At 63.1% G+C, this 19,995-nt stretch overlaps 2 protein-coding genes across 9 annotated transcripts in view; one reads left to right on the top strand and one right to left on the bottom strand.

Annotated features, from left to right (window-relative positions):
* The window catches only part of TMEM52 (transmembrane protein 52), a 74,149-nt gene extending 62,860 nt beyond the window's left edge, over positions 1 to 11,289 (bottom strand). For all 3 annotated transcript variants that reach the window (XM_081307361.1, XM_081307364.1, XM_081307363.1), the window contains exon 1: positions 11,189 to 11,289. In XM_081307361.1, coding sequence (XP_081163487.1) covers positions 11,189 to 11,274 — 86 coding nt within the window. In that variant the 5' untranslated portion in view covers positions 11,275 to 11,289. The remainder of the gene's footprint in view (positions 1 to 11,188) is intronic.
* The window catches only part of PRKCZ (protein kinase C zeta), a 93,048-nt gene continuing 84,138 nt past the window's right edge, over positions 11,086 to 19,995 (top strand). Inside the window, exons 1-4 of one of the 6 annotated variants that reach the window (XM_081307354.1) lie at positions 11,086 to 11,329; positions 15,596 to 15,717; positions 16,510 to 16,573; positions 17,929 to 17,979. In XM_081307354.1, coding sequence (XP_081163480.1) covers positions 15,637 to 15,717; positions 16,510 to 16,573; positions 17,929 to 17,979 — 196 coding nt within the window. In that variant the 5' untranslated portion in view covers positions 11,086 to 11,329; positions 15,596 to 15,636. Of the gene's footprint in view, positions 11,344 to 15,595; positions 15,718 to 16,483; positions 16,574 to 17,928; positions 17,980 to 19,995 lie in introns of all 6 variants that reach the window. The other 5 variants (XM_081307352.1, XM_081307353.1, XM_081307350.1 and 2 more) reach the window with 5 other exon arrangements.

Raw genomic sequence — 19,995 nt, 5'->3', positions numbered from 1 at the left:
GGCCAGCTCAAGAGGTGAAGTCAGCCAGGGCCAGCACCCTGCCTCATGGAGGTGGCATCCTGCCACCGCTCAGTAGCCCTTTGTCATTCTCCTGGTGGACCCCACCCCACTACACTGGGGAGCTTGGTGGTGACAGTTGTGGAGCATCAGAGTGCCCCCTGGCCACTGCCCATGGTGTGAGCTGACCCACAGCCCTCAGGACCCCAGGCCCATATAGGTGCAGAGTAATGAGGTCCCTTCTGGCCCAGACATTTTGCCAGGGACACGGGGGTCCAGCTATTTCCCCAGGGGCAGAGGAGGGCGTTAGTACCTCTGCTCAGACCATGGCCTGGCTCGCCACTCTGCCTCCAGCTGAGACCCTCACTTCCAAGGACCCCCCCACACACCCTGGCTGGCCTGCCGGCCCTGCACTAAGGATGAGGCTGGGAGGCTTGGGACGGGCTGGACTCCAGGGTGACCAGGAAATGGGGCCTCAGAGCCAGCAGGGAACAGGTGGCCAAGCAGCAGCAGAGCCGGATCTGGGTCAGCTGGGGCTCCAGGCCACCTCCTGATGGAGGGGGAGGCACAGAACGGGAGGCCCCATGTGGTCCAGGCACAGCTCCTGTCTCACCTCGGGGCCTCTCAGCATGGTGACTGCTTTCTACCTCTGTGGGCCTGGAGAGCTGCCCAGAGTGGGGGCCCGAGCTCCAGATGGTCCACACTGCCTCCCCTCTCCCAGGGGTGGCCAGGGTCACTCGCTGCCAGTTCTGGGACTTTGGGGAAGGGGTGGGTTCCAGTTCACCAAGCTGCTGAACTCATCTGGACCCAGAGGCCAGCAGGCTGACCCCCGGCAATGCCAGGCGCCCCCCCAGCGCCCACCTCTGCCCTGCCTCCTTGCCGCCCGCAGGCTGCCCGGCGCTGCGGCATGTACCCACGAGGAGCTATTTAAAGCCACTTTTGAGGCTGCCTCGGGCTCCCACGCAGCCAGGCCCACTGAGCTGCAGCTTCGCCTCATTTTGCACCAGCAGTCCCCCCTCCAGCGTTGGGCTGCTATTTCTGCCCACATGTTTACAGGCCAGGAGGGAGGACTGGTGCTTTTCAAACAGCGGCTTCTATTCCGGTGGTGATGAGAGGAGCAGATTGAAGGCCAGGGGCGGATCAAAGTTTGCAGCTGAGAGGAGCCAGCGCAGGGAGGGGCACCTGGGGCAGTTGGCAGAGGCAGGCAGGCGTCTCATCCTGGCAGGGACAGGTCACTGGGGTTGGTGGCTTCTTGCTCTGATGGAGGTGGGGATGTGTGCTGGGAACAGGGACCTCTGAGCCTCCTGGCTTGGAGTGAGGGGCCCAGGGTAGGGGGAGACAGCACCCAGCCTCTCCCAAGGCAATGGCAGGACAAGCCCCAACCACACACAGCCTCGTTCCCCGCCCCTCTCTCAGCCGGGACTGCAGGGAGGGGTGTCCCTGTCCTGGCTCCCTGTAGACAGAGCCTAGCAAAGGGTTGGGTGCAGGGAGTTTACGTGGGGGCCAGGATCGCACTCCTAGGGCTGCCAGAGCCAAGTGCCTCCAACTAGAGGGTTTGAGGCAGAAGCCGATTCTTTCAGCTTTGGAGGCTGCAGTTGCACAGCCAGGTGGGGGCAGGGTGGCCCCCTCGGGAGGCTCCAGGGAGCTCCTGGGCCAGGCTTCTGTGCTCCTGCTGCTGGCGGCATGGCCCCACGGCTGCCTCCAGCGTCGTCCATGGCATCTGTCTCGGGCCTCCCCTCCAGGGCACCTCCCACTGGATTCCAGGCTCACCCACTTCAGCAGGGTGTTCTTAACCGTCTACACCTGCAAAGACCCTGTTCCAAGTAAAGTCATTCTGAGGTTCTGGGGGAATGGTATCCAGCTCCATCTGGAGGGCAACCCCAGGAGCAGCCAGGGGTGTGGAGGAGAGCTCAGGAAAGAGGCCCCAACCCTGGGGGCACCTGCCCACCAGCTCCACTCCCCGAGGGCTGCTCTCAGACTTCGACTGGTTCCCTCCTACCATGAGGGCCTGGGCTCCAGGGGGGGGGGGCTCTGTTCTTGTGGAGTAAACCCGTCTTAGTCCGGAGCTTGGCAGCAGCAGCAGCTGCCCCTCTGCTCCCTGCACAGGCTGGGCAGGCCCTCGGTCCCACCTACGGGTTTGGGACGCAGGGGAGAAGGCAGGTCCTGAAGAGGAGAAGCACAGAGTGGGAAGTGTCCCCGAAGAATGCCCAAGTCCTGACCCTGGTACTGCAAAGGTGACCTTAATTAAGACAGTCTTTGAAGGTGTAAGATGAGGTCACCCTGCATCAGGATGAGACCACGACTGGTGTCCAACCCTGGTGTCCTTCAGATATGGGAAGAAGGCCAAGGGAGGATGAAGGCAGCAGTGGACGCTCCTGTGAGCCGAGCAACACCAAGATGGCCAGCAGTGCTGGGAGCTGGGAGGGTCTGGACAGGTCCCCTCACAGCCCTCTGCAGGAAATCACCCTGGCCACCCCTCCACCCCAGATTTCTGGCCTCCAGAACCATGAGACAATGAATTGTGTTGTCTTTGGTCACCCAGTTTGTGGTCACTTGTTATGGTGACCACAGAGAACCAACGCAGCAAGCTCAGTCTTCCGGCAGCGGGGGGCACTTCCTCGCCTCCAAGGACCATCCCCAGGGGATTCTCATAGATGACGCCAAGCCACCAGGACCCAGTCCCACTGCCAGGAGACCGCCAGTCAAGCCCACGAGGCTTCCCAGGGTCCACTCATGGTTAGTCCCTGGGCCTGGTTTTCAGCACTGCCTGCCCTCTGGCTTCCAGAGAAGTGTCGTCACACCCCCAGGAGAGCTTTCACCCCCCCGCAGGGCCATCACGGCCTTCAGACCCAGGTGTGGCAAGGGCTCTGCAGGCCAATGGTCACCACCCCGGGTGCCATCAGAACCCCCATGTCACCATTCTAGTGGGCAAGCTGGCCCCAGAGGACAGACCCACCAGAGGACAGACCAAAGCAGAGCCCAAGGTGGGAACTGTGGGCGGGAGTTGCTGCAGGAAGTGACCAGGAGGTGGGGTGAGGCAGGAAGGAGCAAGAGCCCCTGAAGGCTGCAGCGGGCAGCTGTGTCCCCCCACCCCGAGGCTGCAGCTCTGAGCTGTCACTGGGGTGTGCCCTCGAGGGGACATGGGGATCTGGCTACCTTAAGGTGGGCAGCTTCCTGGCTACCCTAAGGTGGGCAGCTCTGCTCTGCACAGGCTCCCGGCCACAGTGGGCTCCAACGCCGTGGGCTGACCAGGCTTCCCTTGGTGGGCTCCTCTCAGGGGTCTGTCACCAAGATGGAGCTCCTGGGCACTAACACCAGCCTGCAGAGCAGGCCTCTTCCCTGTGGGGCCACTGTGGCTATAGCAGGGTCCCTCTGGGCAAAGAACCTTCAGCAGAGTCTAGCTCCTGCTGTCACCAGCAGCTGTCACTTATTTCTTCATGTGGCCCAAGGCTCCCATCTGGGGGCAACTTGTCTTTGAGAAGAAACGCAGAAAGCAGGCCAGGTGGATTACGTGGGACGGCAGCAAGGCCTGGGCTCTGCAGGCTGCCCATTCTCTTCAACCCCTCGGCCTCGGCGACTCTGGGAGACTCATGGTGTGGTGAGGCGGGTCCCAGCACCCACCCCCTGAGCTGGGAAGGCCCCTCACCGCCCCTGGGACTGTGGAAGCAGAGGAGGAGCCCCCAGGGGCACCTCTCCCCAACTCCTCCCTCAGGGGCTTCACCTCCGTGGACTCAGCAGACACGTGAGGGTTCTGACTTTTAGTTCCCCAGAAGGCCGGGTGTGCAGGCAGGGTGTGGATGTCGAGGGCAGCCCGTCTTCCAGGGCCCCATGGTGGGGATGTGGCGGACTGTCCAGCCTGCCAGCCTGAACCTCTAGGGAGTGTGTCCCCTGCTCCCCGAGGACAAGGGAGGGACCCTGGGAAGAGGCTGGGGCCGTGCAGAAGCCAAGGAGCTGAGTGGACACCCAGGCAGCAACTTAGAGGGGTCACCTTCCAATAGGGGAGGGGGCAAGGGGCAGTCACCGCTCCTGGAGGGACTTCCGGGCTCCCAGAGGGGGGCTGTGACGCTTCCGCTTGCTAGGAGGGTGCTCCCGGTGGTGTTTCTGCACACCTCGAGCTTTGCTCTGCGCTGGTCTTCAAGGATGGCGGTGGCACAGAAAGCTTGGACTTCTCTCCCTCCAGGGCCAAGGGTGGGCTCTCTGCTGCCCACTGTCAACTTCCCGAGCCCTGAAGCTCAGGGTTGGTCCCCCATTGTGTAGCACCATGCTCCGGTGGGGCTTGTGGGAAGAGGGCCTGGTGCAGATGTGCCCATGTGGGAGGAGTGACCACGCGACTGAGGCAGACCAGCTGGTAAAATCTCAGACCCTCCACAGGGCTACAAAGTTCCAGCTGTGGGTGCACATGACGCTCCGGGCAGCAGGCAGCCCTCTCCCAGCCCACAGGCCCACCTGGGCTGCACGATCCCCTGCCTGTACCCAGGGGCCACCTGTGGGGTGCCCGAGCAGCAGCTGAACAGACCCAGAGCACGAGTGTGAGTCGTGGCTTCAGAATGCCTGTTGTTTTTTGCCCTGTGTCCATTAAGAAAAGGTGAGTGGCCTCTTCTTCTCCAGGTCCTGTGATGTCGGACACTGCCCCACCCCGGGCATCCTGGGAAGGGCTGAAGTCAGGCTGCCCTTCCCTAGGACACAGGAGACACCATGGAACCCCACGGCATCTGAGCCCCGCTCAGCTTTGCAGAAGGACCTTGAGGCTCACTAAGGCCACCTGCCCTCTTCCTCACAATGGCCAGAGCTGCAGGGCTCTGTACCCCTTAGGCTCCACTCAACCTGGAGAGGCCCACGCTGCCTGCAAGGAACCCAGGCCAGGAAGCTGGGGAAGGACTCCTGGGCAGGTGGGGGGAGGGGGTCCAGGGTAGCTGACTGCCCACCCAGGTCGGCAGAAGCCTCCCGAGAAGATCCCACTTGCATGTGCCATTTCAGCAAGGCTTTTGGCCACTCAAGGTCTCCTCTACTCAGCATGGTCCTTCCTGGACAGCCCAAGGCACAAGTTCTGGCCAGCTGGCTTGGCTGGGTGGGCTGGCCCAAGCTTTGAGTCTTCAGCCTGGGCTGGCCGCACGGCCCCATTTCCCTAGCCGTCAAGGACTCCCCACTTCTAGGAGGTGCTGGGGCAGGGTGAGTGACATCTCCTGGAGGCCCAGACTTACATGGGTTACTTCAGGTCACCCCGATGACACAGCTCTCGTGGACCGGTGCATTGAGGCACGTGCCCCACACGCCCACAGTGGACCCAGAGAAGGTGGCTGCGTCTCAGAGCTGCAGCACCTCCCCCTGCAGTGAGGGTACATGCTCTCTGAGGCGTAGTGAAGACCGAATGAGGTCCCGCCCTGAAGGAGGCTGACAGGGGAGGGTCAGCAGTGGTCACAGGATGAAGTTTGGGGATCTTCTCTCAAGAGGAAGATGGGATGCTTCCTAAGGAGAGGGACGCCTGAACAGCCAGCCAGCAAGGCCGGGGGGTTGAGAGCCTCCTGCTGTCCCTCGCTGGGGCCAGTGGCCTCCTGCCGTCCTGGTGGAGGGGCTTCCTGCTGGCTCAAGTGCGTTCCAGGGTGTGTGTGCCCATGTGCTGCTGTCCACAGCGGCCTCCCACCTGGACACCCAGCAGCTTGCAGACAAAGTCTGGTGCTACAAGAGCTGTCTGTGTTTCCAGGTCTTCAAAGGGGACCCTGTCAGGCTGGGGAGGCTCCCTGGAGGACAGTCCCAGGTGGGCGGTAGGGGGGCCTTCCCCCACAGCCCAGCCCAGCCAGGACCTGAAGGATACCACCCGGCAGCCTGACCTTCGGGCAGTGTGTGAACAGCGCCCGGACACAGGGAGCTGGAGGCCTTCCCCACCGCCTCCCGCGCTGTGTCTCCCGCATCTTGGCCTCACTCTTCTTGGGGCTGAAGCACCAGGAGAAGCCGGGAGAGGGCGCCAGCATGGCCAGGGCGACGCGGCTCTGCAGGCTCCTCGGCCTCCCCTGGGTCTTAAATAACCTTAGGGCCCGAGGGAGGCCGACTCCACTTCCTGGCCTCACCTATCTGGAGCCCGGGAGCCCAGCGTCCGTCCCGTGCTCTCGCCTCACAGGCTGGCACCCAGGGAACAGAGTGCAGATGTGCCCTGGCAGGGACGTCACGGCGCAGCCTGCGGAAAGCCTTGCTGGCCCTCAGTGTCATCCAGAGGACGGGCCAGGACTTCCACACCCTCAGGAAGAAGGGAGGTCACAGCCCAGGTGGGGACGGAGGGGGAAGGGACCGCCCTTCCTGCCAGCTGTTGGTGGCATCCCAGCCCACTGTCCCCTGTCAGCCACCCCCTGTCGAACCCATGGGTGGGGCAGACCAAGCCTTTCCTGGCTCTCCTGCCTCTGCTGGGTGCAGCTCCAGGCTGACCACATGAGAGGGCGGGCGGACAGTGCAGTCACACAGAGAGTCCAGCGCACAGGGACAGAGTGAGGACACACACGCAGATCCAGGGTCCAGGTTCAATTCGCAGACACTCAGCAAAAGGACAACCAGAAGCCCTGCAGCCAGCGAGCAGAGCAGGAAGGGCCAGGGTCTGAGGAGGCTGCCCCAGGACAGACCAGGAGACCTCAGGCTGGCATCCCCTGCGTGGAAGGGTACTGTGCCCACAGGTGGGGGTCTGTGGGCTGCTGTCCAGGCTGGGGCGGGAAGCAGCCCAAAGACGGGATGGGGGAAATGGGAGCAGGAGACCAGAGCCCACACACCTGTGCTGGGGGCCAGAGACAAAGCATCCTGTGACCCAGACCAGCAGCTGGGCGGAGGGTCCAGGACCCAGGCACCACTGTGGAGAAGCAGCATCCCTCCTATGCCCCCTCCTGGGGAAGCCTGGTACTGCACTCGCTGAGAAAAAGGGAGGCTCCTGGCCACCAGCACCAAGAGGTGGACACCAGCCCTGCCAAGGTCAGCAGCACCAGGCCGGGAGCCTGGATTGAAGGGGACACGTGTGTCCAGTCACGGGCAGAAAGCCAAAGTGGTGCCCAGAGGAAAAGCACATGGACCCCCACAGACAGAGGGAGTGCAGGCATCTGCAGCCCCACAGGAGCTCGAGGCCCGCGGGCACTGTGGGCCCCCTCGGGACTCCCCTGCCACAGGGTTCTGGGCACACATCTCAAGTCCCAGAAGCAGCCTCTTTTCCAGGACGGCTCTCCTGGCCCTGGCGGAGCTGCCATCTTGCAGCTCTGTGTGGTACGTTGGCAGGGGCCTTGTGGGTACACCTAGCCACACTGCACCCTGGAGCCACTGCTGGCCCCTCCAGGCCCTCAACACCGCATGAGTGAGGGACGAGGCGGGTGTTGTCACTGGAACCAGCGTCTCCAAATCCCATGATGTGTGACACAGAAAGGAAACATCTGCTACCCGGCCCCTTCGTCAGCTGGTCAGCTATGAGCGCCCAGCACTGTCAGCAGAACTTCTGGCCCTTCCTGTGGCCAGGGGGGTCCTGGCCAGCCCGTGTCAGACTCGCACCTGGCAGAGGACTCGGGATCCCAGCCTGAGCCAGCACAGGCATAGAGCTGTCTGCCTGGAGGGGCCGGCCGGGGCCGGGACTTGGGCAGAGCAGAGACCCTCAGCCAGCAGAGCAGGAAGGGCCAGGGTCTGAGGGGGCTGTCCCAGCACAGACCAGGAGACCTCAGGCTGGCGTCCCCTGCATGGAAGGGTACTGTGCCCACAGGTGGGGGTTTACGGGCATTTACCAGAGGGAGCCGAAGGGTAAGCCTCGTGCCACTGGACAGCCAGTCCTCTGCCCTCTGCCCACCAAGGTCACCTGCTTAGACCCCTCCCAACACGGGGGGGGGGGGGGGGGAGGGAGTGTGAAATCTGAAGGCTAAGGAAAGGATGCCCCTCCAGGGCTCTTCTCTGCTCCAAAGGTCACTTCTTCACCGGTTCTGCCCCGCCTGGCAGGTTCCAAGGGTCACCTTCATGCCCCACCTGCCCTGGGAGGCCCCTACAGAGTCCTTGAAACCTGTCTTAAGCCACAGACTGCCTCCTGGGTGGCCTGGTGGAGCTGGTGGTGGCCCTGCCCTCCCTTGTGGGGACAGAGCCTGAGGCCCTAGAGGCTGGGACCAGCAGTCCCTAGGGACACTAACCTGTTCACTCACACCCTCTACCACGAGCCAGCTGCCAGAGAGGCCAGGTGGACACACAGGGTCCCAGCCTGACAGGGGAGTGTTAAATTTGGGAACAAACACTGTGCCTGTTGCCAAGCAACATGGTGACCCTGTCCTGTGAGCTTGCCTGCCTGTCCCTCAGCACCCCTAGCCCCGAAGGCCTCCAGGCTGGGGGGCTGTTGGAATTCCAGAATCCCTGGTCCCTCTTCCTCCAGGCGGCCCCAGGGCCAGGGCGGAGGCCTGTTTTGCTGGTCTCCTCAGTGGGAAGAATGCAGATGGGAGGCCTCCACCCTGCAGGAGAGGAAGGATGGGCCGGGTGGGTGGAGGCTTGGGAGAGAGGCCTGGCAGGCTTTCCTGGAGGCCTCCTCCTGGATTAGGTGCCCTCTCCTCGGAGCCCCATAGAAAACTGAGGCTTCACTCTCCAAACGGCAGCCAGCAGCCCCTCCCTTGTTCCCTCCTGGACTGGGGGGCCGGCAGTGACCCTGGAAACTAGCTTCCCAGCAGGCCCCCTTGACCTCTCACCCAGGAAGGGCTGCTCTGACTATCAAGAGCTCCAGGGCTGGACATGGGCCAGGGTGACCAACGGGGCCTTGGGTGGGGCATGTCTGAGAAATGGTGTCCAGTGGACAGAAAGAAACACTGGCTGACTGGCCTGCCTGCAGAGGGCAGGAGCATCAGGGCTGGGACCTTGACGTCTCCTTCAATCACACAGCCATGGGGAAGTCCTAGGGTACCAGAGGATCCCTAGGGTCCTTCTCTCTTCTGGCCCCTTAGGAAGGGATCAAGGCCTAGTGCCAGAGGGGGCTCTGGATGGCCCGGGGGCCAAGGCCACAGCCCTGGTAATGGCTGGTCCAGGGGGGAGGGGGTGGTTCTGCCAGTAGGCCCCCTTCCTCCTGGGTGCTGACTGCTGCCCATCACTGCCCCATCCTGCCAGGCTGCCTCCCCCCTGGTCCCCTTTCCCTTCATGCCCAACAGAGGACCCTAGAGTTCTGCATGACTGAGCGGGGTCACAGAGCCGAGCAGGCAGGGGAACAGACTGCTCCTGTGGCCATTGGGAGAGTCAGGCAGATATCTGGGAAGGCGCTCCTGGGAGTGGGGGCTGCACTGCAGGGTCCTGGGCCAGAGCCAGCAAGGAGGCCAGGTGGCGGGGTAAGCCAGGACGAGCGAGGGGGAAATGGAGGCAGAGAGGATTCTGTGGCCCCAAGTCCGGGAGGACCTGTAGACCATACTGAGGACTTGGCTGTCATCCAAGAACAATGGGGACTGTGGGGGCTTTTGGACACAGGACACCAGGGAGTGGCTTATGTGGTAAGGGAACTGGAGGCAGCACAGGAAACAGCCATGGGGAAGTCCTAGGGTACCAGAGCCTGTGGTGGTGGGTGGCTAGGTTCTGGCAGGTGTGCAAGGTGGAGTGGCGTGGATTTGCAGGTGGAAGGAGGGAGGGCCAAAGGAGACCCCAAGGTCTTGAGGTGAACCCTCATACTTCAGGAGGGAGCTGGCCCCGACGAGGTGCGGACGGGCAGCTGAGGGAGCTCTTGGGAGCATGTAGTGTGTGAGAGGCATGGCTGAGGCCAGGGGCTCCCAGTTAAAGGGTGTGTGACTAGGGGAAGGACGGATGGAGGCCATCTGGAGAGAGACGGTCCCCTCCAAAGTCAGAGATCAGATGAAGCCAGACTTTTGAGGAGGACAGTTGTATCTAAGATGTGCAGGGGGACACCCACCTAGACTCCCAGCTACTGCCGCCAGTGAGACCCTGCCTCAAAATAAAAAATATGAAGGGCTGGGGGTGCAGCGCAGTGGCAGAGCTCCCTGGGTTCAATCCCACTTCTGCAAAAATAAACAGAATAAATTAAAAAATAAAGTGTGGGTGTTGGTGGTGTCGGGGAAGGGGGGCTGGTGCCAGAGATCTGAGGGGTATCTTAGGTGGGAATACCGAGTGTGGGGCGCTAGGCAGGTCTGTACAGAGGGACAGAGAAGTGGGCAGGTGGCACTTGTCGAGAGAGTTTACCAGGATAGGCAGGAAGATCTTAGCGCACCCGAAGTAAGCACTGTAAATAGGTGTCTGCACGTCACTCATCTCCAGGAAGTGCTAGGACCCTAAGGGTATCCGCGCAGTCCTCTAGGGTCACCCCAGTGCCAGGCACCAGGAGAACCTGTGAGGTGAAAACGACGACCGAGAAGTCCTTCCAATGGTCCAGGATTTGCCCAGGTCGAGAAGTGAACTGGAGCAGAGGCAGCGAGTGTAGATAACTCTTTCCTGCCTGGGAGCTTAGATTCCGAAGGGGGAGCACGGGGTTGGGGTCTTGGGAGTCCTCCCCGCGGCCTTACGGATCCTGGGTCTGAACTGCGGACCGCGCCTGACGACGGCAGGCGGAGTTCCCTCGGGCCGCGCTCCTGAGCCACTCGCGACCCCAGACCGGCGCCGCTGAGCGGCGCTCGCCGCAGTCGCCCGGGCTCGTTAGCGCGGACGACTGGAGTTTGCACTCAGTGCCTAGGTCTGGGCGGAAGCCGAGAACGTGCACGTCCAAGTTTGCGAGGCCCACCTTGGCCCTGAGGCCCCCACCCTGGCCGGCTCCGAGGGCCGTCGGGGGCCGCGGGTGGTCCCCGAGCCCGGGAGAGGTCCGCGTCGCCGCCGGTTGCCGGGCAGAGCCGCGCGGCGCGCGCTCCCATTGGCCGCAGGTGGCCGCGCCCCGCCCGACAGGTAGTCCGCCCCGCGCGCGCCATTGGGCCGCGGCCGCACGGTCCCCCGAGGATTGGCCCAGGTGGCGGCACCGCCTCGCCCTCATTGGTCGCAGGTGCCGCGGCCCCCGCCCCAGGACCGCCCGCCCGGCGGATTGGCCTTCGCCTGGCCCAGTCGGCGAAGTTCGGACACCGCCTCCCGCCGGACGCCGGGCTCCGTGCGCGCCCCTAGCCCCGGCGCGTACCCGCCGGCCGCGCCCACCCGCCCCGCCCGCCGCCCAAGTTCCGCGGAGTTGGCGGGGCCGCGCCGTCGGTCCCTGCCGCGCGCTCCCCTTCCGCGTTCCGCCGTCCGCCCCACCTGGCGCCCCGGTCCCCGGCAGGCGCCCCAGGCTATGGCCTGAGCGTCCGGGGCGCGGCGCTGACGGCGGCCGGCGGAGCGCGCCATGCCCAGCAGGTCCAGCCCCAAGATGGACGGGAGCGGCGTCCGCGTCCGCCTGAAGGTGCACTACGGCGGGTGAGCGCGCGGCGCCCGACGGTCGGGCGCGCGAGCGGCCGGACCGCGGCCTTCGGGAGGCCCGGTCGACGCCACTGCGGGCGGCGCGGCCCCTGGGGTCCCGGGGCGTCCCGGGAGGTCCGGACACCGCAGGCGGTGTCTCCAGGCGATCCCGCGGTCGGGACGCCCTGGAACGTCTCCCGCGGGAAGCCCGCAGGGCAGGGCGGGGTGGGGCGGGTCTGCCCGGCTCTCGGGGCGCGCGTCTCCCGGCAGGCCGCCCCCCACCAGCGTCTGGGTTTCCCGGGACTGGCACCTGCCGCGCGGGACCCCGCGACGCGGGCGGCGGGCGTTGCTGCGCGCTCCTCCGCCCTGGTCACAGTTGTTGACATTTTCACTGGAAAGTACGTCAGGCCACAAAGCCGTGAGGACTCCGAAGTTTTTGTCAAACTGAAAACTGTAAACTAGTCCCTGGTTTAAGACGTCCCAGTTTAAGGAAAGCCCGTGACTGAGGTGAAGGCCAGGGCCTTGAGCCACCGGAGTCATGGGAAAAGGGTCCTTGGCAGGTCTGGTGGCACTTGCACTGGGGACTGGGTGAAGACCCCTCAGTTGACTGGAAGGGGGCTTTGGAGGCGGTCCGCTCACCGCGCCCTGCAGTCCGCAGATCTAGCTGTGAAGTGCGGCCAGCACACCTCCCTGGGGTCGGGGGTCGGGAACTCGGGGAGCCCCGGGGCCAGGGGAAGGCGGGGGCGGGGGGCTTGTTCTGGTGGCTTACTTGCCCAAGCATAGCGGGAGGATCCCACGGTCACCGCCCGGTGTAGACAGTGGGTGGGGAGGACCCGCTCATGGGCTTCTTCGTCCTGCTGGTGCTCTTGTGTTTCCTGGGACCCAGTTGAGATGGTGGGCGCCCAAGATTAGCCGGTCCCCTCTGCTGGGAGGGGAGCACAGTGAACTGGACTCTCAAATTCCTTAGGGTCCTGCAAAGTGTTCCTCTCCTGGACCATCCTTGGGAGGAGTGGACAAAGGTGGTGGGATATTGTGACCCCAGGTGGTGTCCCCCTCCTGGGCAGTGCCCTCTGACTCTGAGGAGGTTGGGCTTCAAGGGCTACTTGACCCCTGGGTCTCCTGTGGAAACTTGGTTGTCTCTCCCTGGGACCCTTGGGGTCCCTCCAACCTAGTGCCTCTCCCTTTGATATGCACCTGGGTGGGGGTGGGGGTGGGGAGGTGAGCCGGAAGGAAGAGGGATTTCTGGTGACCTGACCTTCCAGCACCAACCTGAAAGGGTGGAGGTCAGTTCTGTCTCCGGCCTGGACAGGGGAGAGTGGAAACTGGTGTGGTGTCTTCAGACCCCAGAGCGTCCTGGCCAGCCATTCTGAGTGGAGCACCTGTTAACTACCAGGAGACTTGTTTTCCCTTCCTGGAACCACCCACTAAGCTGGGACTGGTCCTAAGATCTGTACCCAGGGCTTCAGGGTGGGTGGGCACCACACCCTCCAGCATTGCCCCAGTGCGGCTCAGCCATCACCTCCAGGTGTACCAGGGGACCTTGCAGGCAGTGCCCGCCCCCAGCCCTGGGCCATACTGCCCAGTCGCCCCTCCCCTTGCTCCTGCCCCTGGGGAGCACTTTGGTTACACTGCAGAGTAATTCAACCTATTGACTCTGGTTTCCAGGACTGATTAGGTGGAGCCCCCTGCCCTCCTCTTTTCCCTACTTCTCTCCCGCCTCTGTTGCCTCTGTCCTCTTCTTGTTCCTCTTTTTTCTTCCTTCCCTTTCCTCCACCTCCCTCTGCTCCTCTCCCTGCACCCTCCCTCCTTCTTCCAGCCTCCCCTCCATCTCCCCCTCCCTCCCCCTGCTCCTCTCCCTGCACCCTCCCTCCTTCCTCCAGCCTCCCCTCCATCTCCCCTTCTCTCCCCCTCTCCTCCTCTCCTTGTACCCTCTCCTTCCTCCAGCCTCCCCTCCATCTCCCCCTCCCTCCTCCTGTTCGTCTCCCTGCACCCTCCCTCCTTCCTCCACCCTCCCCTCCATCCCCCCTTCCTCCCCCTGTTCCTCTCCCTGCACCCTCCCTCCTTCCTCCACCCTCCCCTCCATCCCCCCTTCCTCCCCCTGTTCCTCTCCCTGCACCCTCCCTCCTTCCTCCAGCCTCCCCTCCATCTCCCCCTCCCTCCCCCTGCTCCTCTCCCTGCACCCTCTCCTTCCTCCAGCCTCCCTTCCATCTCCCCCTCCATCCCCCTGCTCCTCTCCCTGCACCCTCTCCTTCCTCCACCCTCTTCTCCATCCTCACTCCCCTCCATCCCCCCCCCCCCCCGTCCCCTCCACCCCCCTCCCCCTCTGCTCCTCTCCCTGTACCCTCCCTCTGTCCTTTACCCCTTCCTCCATGTCCTCCACATCCCTTTCTCCTTCTGCCTCCCCCTTTCTGTGTCTCATGTCCGTGAAGAGGGTCCTCCCACCCACTCCCCCTGCCTCCGCCTTGGCTCCTGAGTGCCTCTGCAGAGCACCTCTTCAGGGTTGGACACTGAAGCAGTGGCTGCCTAGGTTAGCCCTCAGCTTTGGAAAGACCTGGGTCTGGGTAAAACTTTGTCCAGGACAGAAGGTATGCTGGGGGCCTGGGGTGAGACCCTGCCCCTGGGGAGGCCACCAGGCCACAGGTGAGGATCCTGCACACTGAAACCTCTTCTTAGCTGAGAAAGATGTGATGGTCATTAGTCCCCTACCTGTCCCAACCCCTCTGAGGCCCAAGATGGGGGTCTCAAGTCCCACCCGAGTGGTCATCCAGGAGTCTGCCAGGGTGGTACAGCACCCATATTTTCAGGAAGCCACAGGTAGCTGGCCCCCCTCTTCTGCACAGGCTGTTGATCCAGATCCAGACCTTTCTGTTCAGGGTGCAGGGTCCAAGGAGTTGGTCAGCTGGGCTGCTGATGACTCCTGATGACTCCCCCTGCCCAGGGCTGTGTCCTAAAGGGTTCAGAGGCACTGCTTCTCCCAGTGGCCAGCCTCCTGCCAGGCAGTGCTGAAGCCCTGGGGTTTACAGGAGTGGCCTCCTGCCTTCTTGGGAAAGAGAATAGCTTCCTCTTAGTAGCAGGAAGGGGTCAAAGGTCGAGAGGTGGTGGACCCTCAAGAATCTTGAATTCTTGGCTGCAGGACTAGTAATGCTGGCCAGGCCACCAGAGTGCCTGCAGTGTGGGTACCAGGTCTGGGCAGCCCCAGGTGACAGGTGGCGGGAGCTTGGACTCCAGAGTCCCCCCAGTTGGTTAGGGTGCGTCCGTGCCCTACTTTCCTTGTCTGCCATGAGGCTGCAGGCTGCAGGAAAGACAAGCTGGGTCAGTCCCTGTGGAGAACGTGGGGCGCTGGGGACAGCGTGGGGCGGCCAGTTCAAGAGCTCCAGGCAGGCAACTGGGGCATTTTCCCCTCCCCTGGGGTGTGGCAAGGGTCAGGTGAGGCTCTCAGCCAGAGACCCTGGGCTGCTGGGCGGGGGGGACTGTGCGCTGTGGCTCAGGTCCTCCGTCCTCAGATGGCCTGGTGGGAGGCCAGGGCCATGGCTGTTGCTTGGGACTGAGATTCTCAGGTTTTGCCCACCCTGGGCTCACCCAGGGAGATTTCCCCACAACTTCAGTGAGCCTGGCAGAGGTCCTGCTGAGAGCAGCAGGGGGAGGGAGCGAGGAGGGAGCCATGTCCCACTTGCTCCTGGGGAGTGGCAGGTTGGTCTCCCGGGAACCAGTGACGGGCACCCAGGATCCCTGTTCAGGTTTATATCCTGTTGACATGGTTCTCCAAAAAAGCACCTGGAAGTAGCAGGAGGCCACAGTGCAGGAGGTTGGTCCAGCCCCCTCCTGGCCGGGAATGCCACTTGACAGAGTATTTGGTTTTTCCACTTCCTGCAAGCTCTTACCTCCAGGGATGCCGTGGTCTGCACCTGGCAGGTCCAGGGGGAGGTCGGACTGGGTTCTTTTCCTGTGGCAACACCACAGGGCTTAGCTGACCCATTTGTGTCCACCCCTGGGTCCCCCTGTGGCCGCATTGGCGTCTGGTGCCACTGCCCCGCCTCCACCAGGGGGCGTCTGCCCTCGCTCAGTCCTCGGGGGTGGGGCCGTGTTCCTGGGGAATTTTGAAGAGCTGGTCAGTGGTTGTGTTTTGTGGGTTTGTAGAGGGACGCTTGTAGAGGGACGCTGGTGCTGTCTTTGGGGAAAGGCTCAGTTCATCTGTAGCCAGCAGTCTGTTTAACAGGCAGTGTTCTCGTCACATGTGACCACGGTGACGACCCGTGTGCTCTTGCCCCAGGGACATCCTGATCACCAGTGTGGACGCGGCCACGACCTTCGATGAGCTCTGCGAGGAGGTGCGGGACATGTGCAGGCTGCGCCAGGAGTACCCGCTCACCCTCAAGTGGGTGGACAGCGAAGGTGGGCCTCTGTCCTCCGCGGGCCTCACCTGCGCCCCTCCCAGGGAGAGATGTCCACAAGGAGTTCAACCTGCCTGGCCCCCTTGCCCCCTTCAGGGACAACTGGGGTGGGATTGGCTGCAGGGGTGGACAGAGGGACTGGAGGCCCGGTCATGAACAGCTGGAGAGGCTGTGGGCAGGCCCTGACCCTCCCCTGACCTTTCTTGGGTCTGGCCTTGCCTGCAAGTGGCTTTCCTCAGGAGAGTGGGGAGGTCGGGGTAGGCAGTGTCCACCTCCCTCCTTGCCCACGTCTGACTCTGTCTTCTCTAGTGCCCCCGCCCCCCTCCCTCCTCCCTGTCCACCTCCGTCTGTTCCCGCCCTCTCCCTCCCGCGCATGGTCTAGAAAGGGGTGTTGGGGGCATCCAGGAGCAGCCCCTTCTCTGCAGGGCGTGGGCAGAGCTGCTCTTGGGTGGGAATGTCGTCACGCGAGGCTTCTTCCGCACCTCTGTCTTTGTCCAGACTGGCAGAGGGCTCTTGGTCTTGCCTGCTGCTTGGCTCTTCTAGGGCCCCTCAGCTGCAGGGACTGAACTCCCTTGGGGGCACTAACTGATTCTTATGTGGAGGCCCAGGGCTGGCCGCTTGCTCGCTGCTCTGGATGGCTGGTCTTGCATACCTGGCCCCAGGTGGCTGCTCTCAGGCAGCAAGACTTGCGTGTGCTCTGCCGAGCCAGCACTGTCTCGGGCCCCTCTGTCTGCGGTGGCCTCAGCAGTATCTCTTGCCCTGCATAGGTGACCCCTGCACTGTGTCCTCACAGATGGAGCTGGAGGAAGCCTTTCGCCTGGCCTGTCAGCCCAAGTGTGAAGGGCTCGTCATCCATGGTGAGTGATGGCTGGCCCCTGCCCTCTCCGCCTGCCCAGGAAATCTGTGCAGATGAGTGTCCCTGGGGGCCACCCCCGTCTGTGGGCATCTCTGCCAGGCCGCCTGGGGGATCAGGTGGCAGTTTAAAATCTTATGATGCCATGAATCGATGGACGTTAAATATAATCCGTGTGGGTTTGATTTTTCTCTCTGACTCTTTATTCACCCCGTAGTCAGCAAGCTGCCGTCTTCTCCCCAGGCAGAGGGTGGTCCTGGCCGTGGACCCTCCCTGCTCTCTCCTGCTGGGCCAGCTTCTCCCGGCTCCAGTTTTCACCGTGCTCTGGGCTCTGCGGCCATGCAGGGCCATGGTGCACCGGCCGTGGGGTGGCCTCATAGCCCTCCCTGCGCCCACACGCCGGGCAAGCCCTCCACCGAGCCGTCCCCAGCCTGGACTTTCTCTTGGGAGCTGGGGCTTGATCGCAGGCGTGCTGAGGCCAGGTCACGGGTCACATCTCAGTCCTGTCCTCAGGTCGGGTGTTTCGACCTGCTGTCCAGCTCCTTCAGGTTCCAGGGGTGCCTGTGGGGGCCACGAATGTCACACCCCTGTTGGCCAGCCACATCCTAGGCCACTCCAGGCTCTGCCCAGTTGTTTCCCAGGGATGTGGGTGTGGACCCCTGAGCCTGAGAGTGGGGATCAGGGCCCGAAGCCACCCACCTTTATCCTGTCATTCTGCCAGGCCCGCAGGCAGCTGGTTGAAATGACTGATGGTCTAGCCCTTTCTCCAAGTGCAGTTCTCAGGTTAAGTCACTTATTTGTCGTGATGGTAAAGGATACATCTCTACATCTAAAGCTGTGGTACCTAAAAAATTCACTTTATGTTGTAGAATAAGAAAAAGTTCCCCTAAGTTTTCTTGTCTGTGTTTTGGACGGGGGTTGAACCCACCCAGGCCTCACGCCTACTGGGCAGGTGCTCTGCCGCTGGGCTGCGCTCCTGCCCTTAAATGAGTGCAGTGCTTTCTGAGCGTCTGGGTGACCGTTAGTGGACAACGCTCAGGTAGGTGTTTATTAATTTGAACTCCATGCTGGGGAAGAAGAGACCTAATGTGCGCTTGAAGTCGGCTTTCAGGCTCGCAGCCGCCCTTCCCGTCTCGTGTGAGGTCATTGGTGCAGGTCTGTATTCTCCTGACCGCTTGCTGTCTGGATGCCGCTGGTGGCTTCTCCCCTGGGTTTTCTGGGGACCTGGAGGCCTCTCAGAGCTGGTCAGTGGTTGTGTGGTTCTGCCCCAAGGAGCAGCTCCAAGTCCTCAGAACCAGGGGCACGTGTCCGTGGTCAGCTGCGGCAGGAACTAACGCGGCTTTCTTTCTTGTTGCGCAGCGTTCCCGAGTGTCCCCGAGCAGCCTGGCATGCCCTGTCCTGGAGAAGATAGTGAGTGCTGGGCCCGTCCCCCACCTGCCACGGGGCGGGTCGTGCTTGGAGCCTGGTTGGTGTGTTGTGGGCTGGGGCTGGCTGCCCTCGCTGAGGGCTATGTCCGTGGGCAGCCATCATGGCCTCCTGGGATTTCCTCTGTGCCTGGTGCTCTCACAGTTTCCCAGGCCTATAGTCTGGTGGGCACTGCGTTAGGGAGGGGGCGGGCTCTGCCACCTGGTGGCACAGCAGAAGGTCCCGGGCACACCTGACCTGCCCCCAGGAGGGAAGCCAGGCAGACGACTGGATGCCCCCTGCTTCGGCTTGTTCACCTCCACGTTGGGTGTGCTGGAGGGACCGAGGGGGGCAGCCCAGGAGCCGGGTTCCCGGGGGGAGCTCTGTGTCCTTCTGACGGCACCTGGAGGCCACGTTGAGAAGGTGCTGGGTGAGGGCCAGCTGCTCCGTGAGACCTTTCTGGGCAGCGGGGCCAGTGAGGGAGAAGGACTGGGGCAGGGGGTCGAGGAACAGCAGGAATTTGGCCCGAGTGCAGGTTTGCTCCCCTGGGCAGGACAACTCTGGGGGCTGCTGGGGTGGGCCAGGGGATACTAATGAGGCCGGCTGTGGGGTCTTGGATGGCTCAGGGCAGTGTGCAGAGCCTGTGGCACAGCCTAGGGAGGCCTCTGAGCAGATGGCCAGCACTCCAGTGCCCGGGTCCTCGTCCCCTGCAGGGTGGCCCTGGTGGCAATGTGTCCTGGGGTGTCTGCATCTCTCAGGAGGGGCATGCCCCCAGAAAGGGTGTCTTTATGGGCATATAAAGAGTATAACAGGGCCGGTGTCGCAGGAGGGATGTCAAGGGCTGCCCTGTCTGTGTGCTCCTCTGCCTTCACGCTGCTGGTCATCAGGAGGGCATTGAGCGGGTCTATTGCCACCCGGATGACTTTCTGGCTGTGCTGACACACTGTGTGGCTGGGCGTTTGCTGCAGCTCGGGGCACTTGTGCACCCCAGGCCAGCCTGCCCCAGGGTACTGCAGCTGAGGCCTGGGCATGGGGGTGCAGGATGCCCGACAGTGGAAGTGGGGTGTGATCTGGCATGGGCATGCAGAGAATGCCACTGGGCACATGAGTGGGTCCTCGAGGTGCTTGGCAGGGGTGGCTCCGAGGCTTTGGGGCCCACCCAGCTTTGTCAGAACATTCCATGGAGCCTTCGCTGAGGTCAGAAGCTGGGTACTGGGACCCAGGGGTGGCCAGCGTGGCTCATCTCTGACCTGCACCCCCTCCCGTGCTGCCCTCTGCCTGGCTGGATGGGAAGCTGCAGAGTGACCTTCATGGCCCTGGGGTGTCTGGCTCCAGGTGTCCAGCCTGAGGTCCACACCAGGCTTGGGCATGGAGAGCCCTGTTCTGGCCCTGGTGTGGGACGGTGTGTTTCAGAGGGAGCAGGCCCATCCTCCCTCAGTCCTCTGGGAGAGCTGGGCGAGGGCTGGTGCGGGTCTCCAGTCCAGTGCATGGGCGGTGCCCCGGCCAGGCTCCCCTGGGAGCTGACTGGTACGGGGTCTGCCCTGCTGGCCCTGTTCCCACTGCCCCTGTTCCTGGGCTGTTGAGGGTGTCCCCTGACATTCACAAAACTGGATTTTCCAGGACCTCTGTCCCCAGTGCCCACTTCATGACCTTGTGGGTGGGGACAGGCACTTCCTGTGTCTGTCTCTTCAGGTCATAATGCTGACCCTGGTCTTCATGTTTGTGTGTGCTGTGGGGGCCGGTCTGGGCCGCAGGGCTCACTGTGGCTCAGCCCTTGCGTCTCTCCGCTGCCGCTCTTCCTCTTTATGCTGAGTCAACGTGGACTTGCTGGGTTTCACACTTCCCTGGGCTGACCCCACCTTTGGCCCTCATGGGTAGTGCCACTGCAGGCTCTCACAAGGTGCGGTTCTTGGAACGTTGGACTGGTCACTTGGTTCGCAGTCCCCTCACGGACTTCAGTCTGGGGGAGTTGTGCCGGTGGCCTCCAGGTCAGCTCCTTGGTGCCAGTCAGTGCACGAGGGG

The sequence above is a fragment of the Spermophilus citellus genome (genome assembly GCF_964194105.1).
Source record: "Spermophilus citellus genome assembly, chromosome: 9".
Classification (NCBI taxonomy): domain Eukaryota; kingdom Metazoa; phylum Chordata; class Mammalia; order Rodentia; family Sciuridae; genus Spermophilus; species Spermophilus citellus.
The sequence above is the reverse complement of the archived record's forward strand: the minus strand, read 5'-3'. Positions and strand labels throughout refer to the sequence as shown.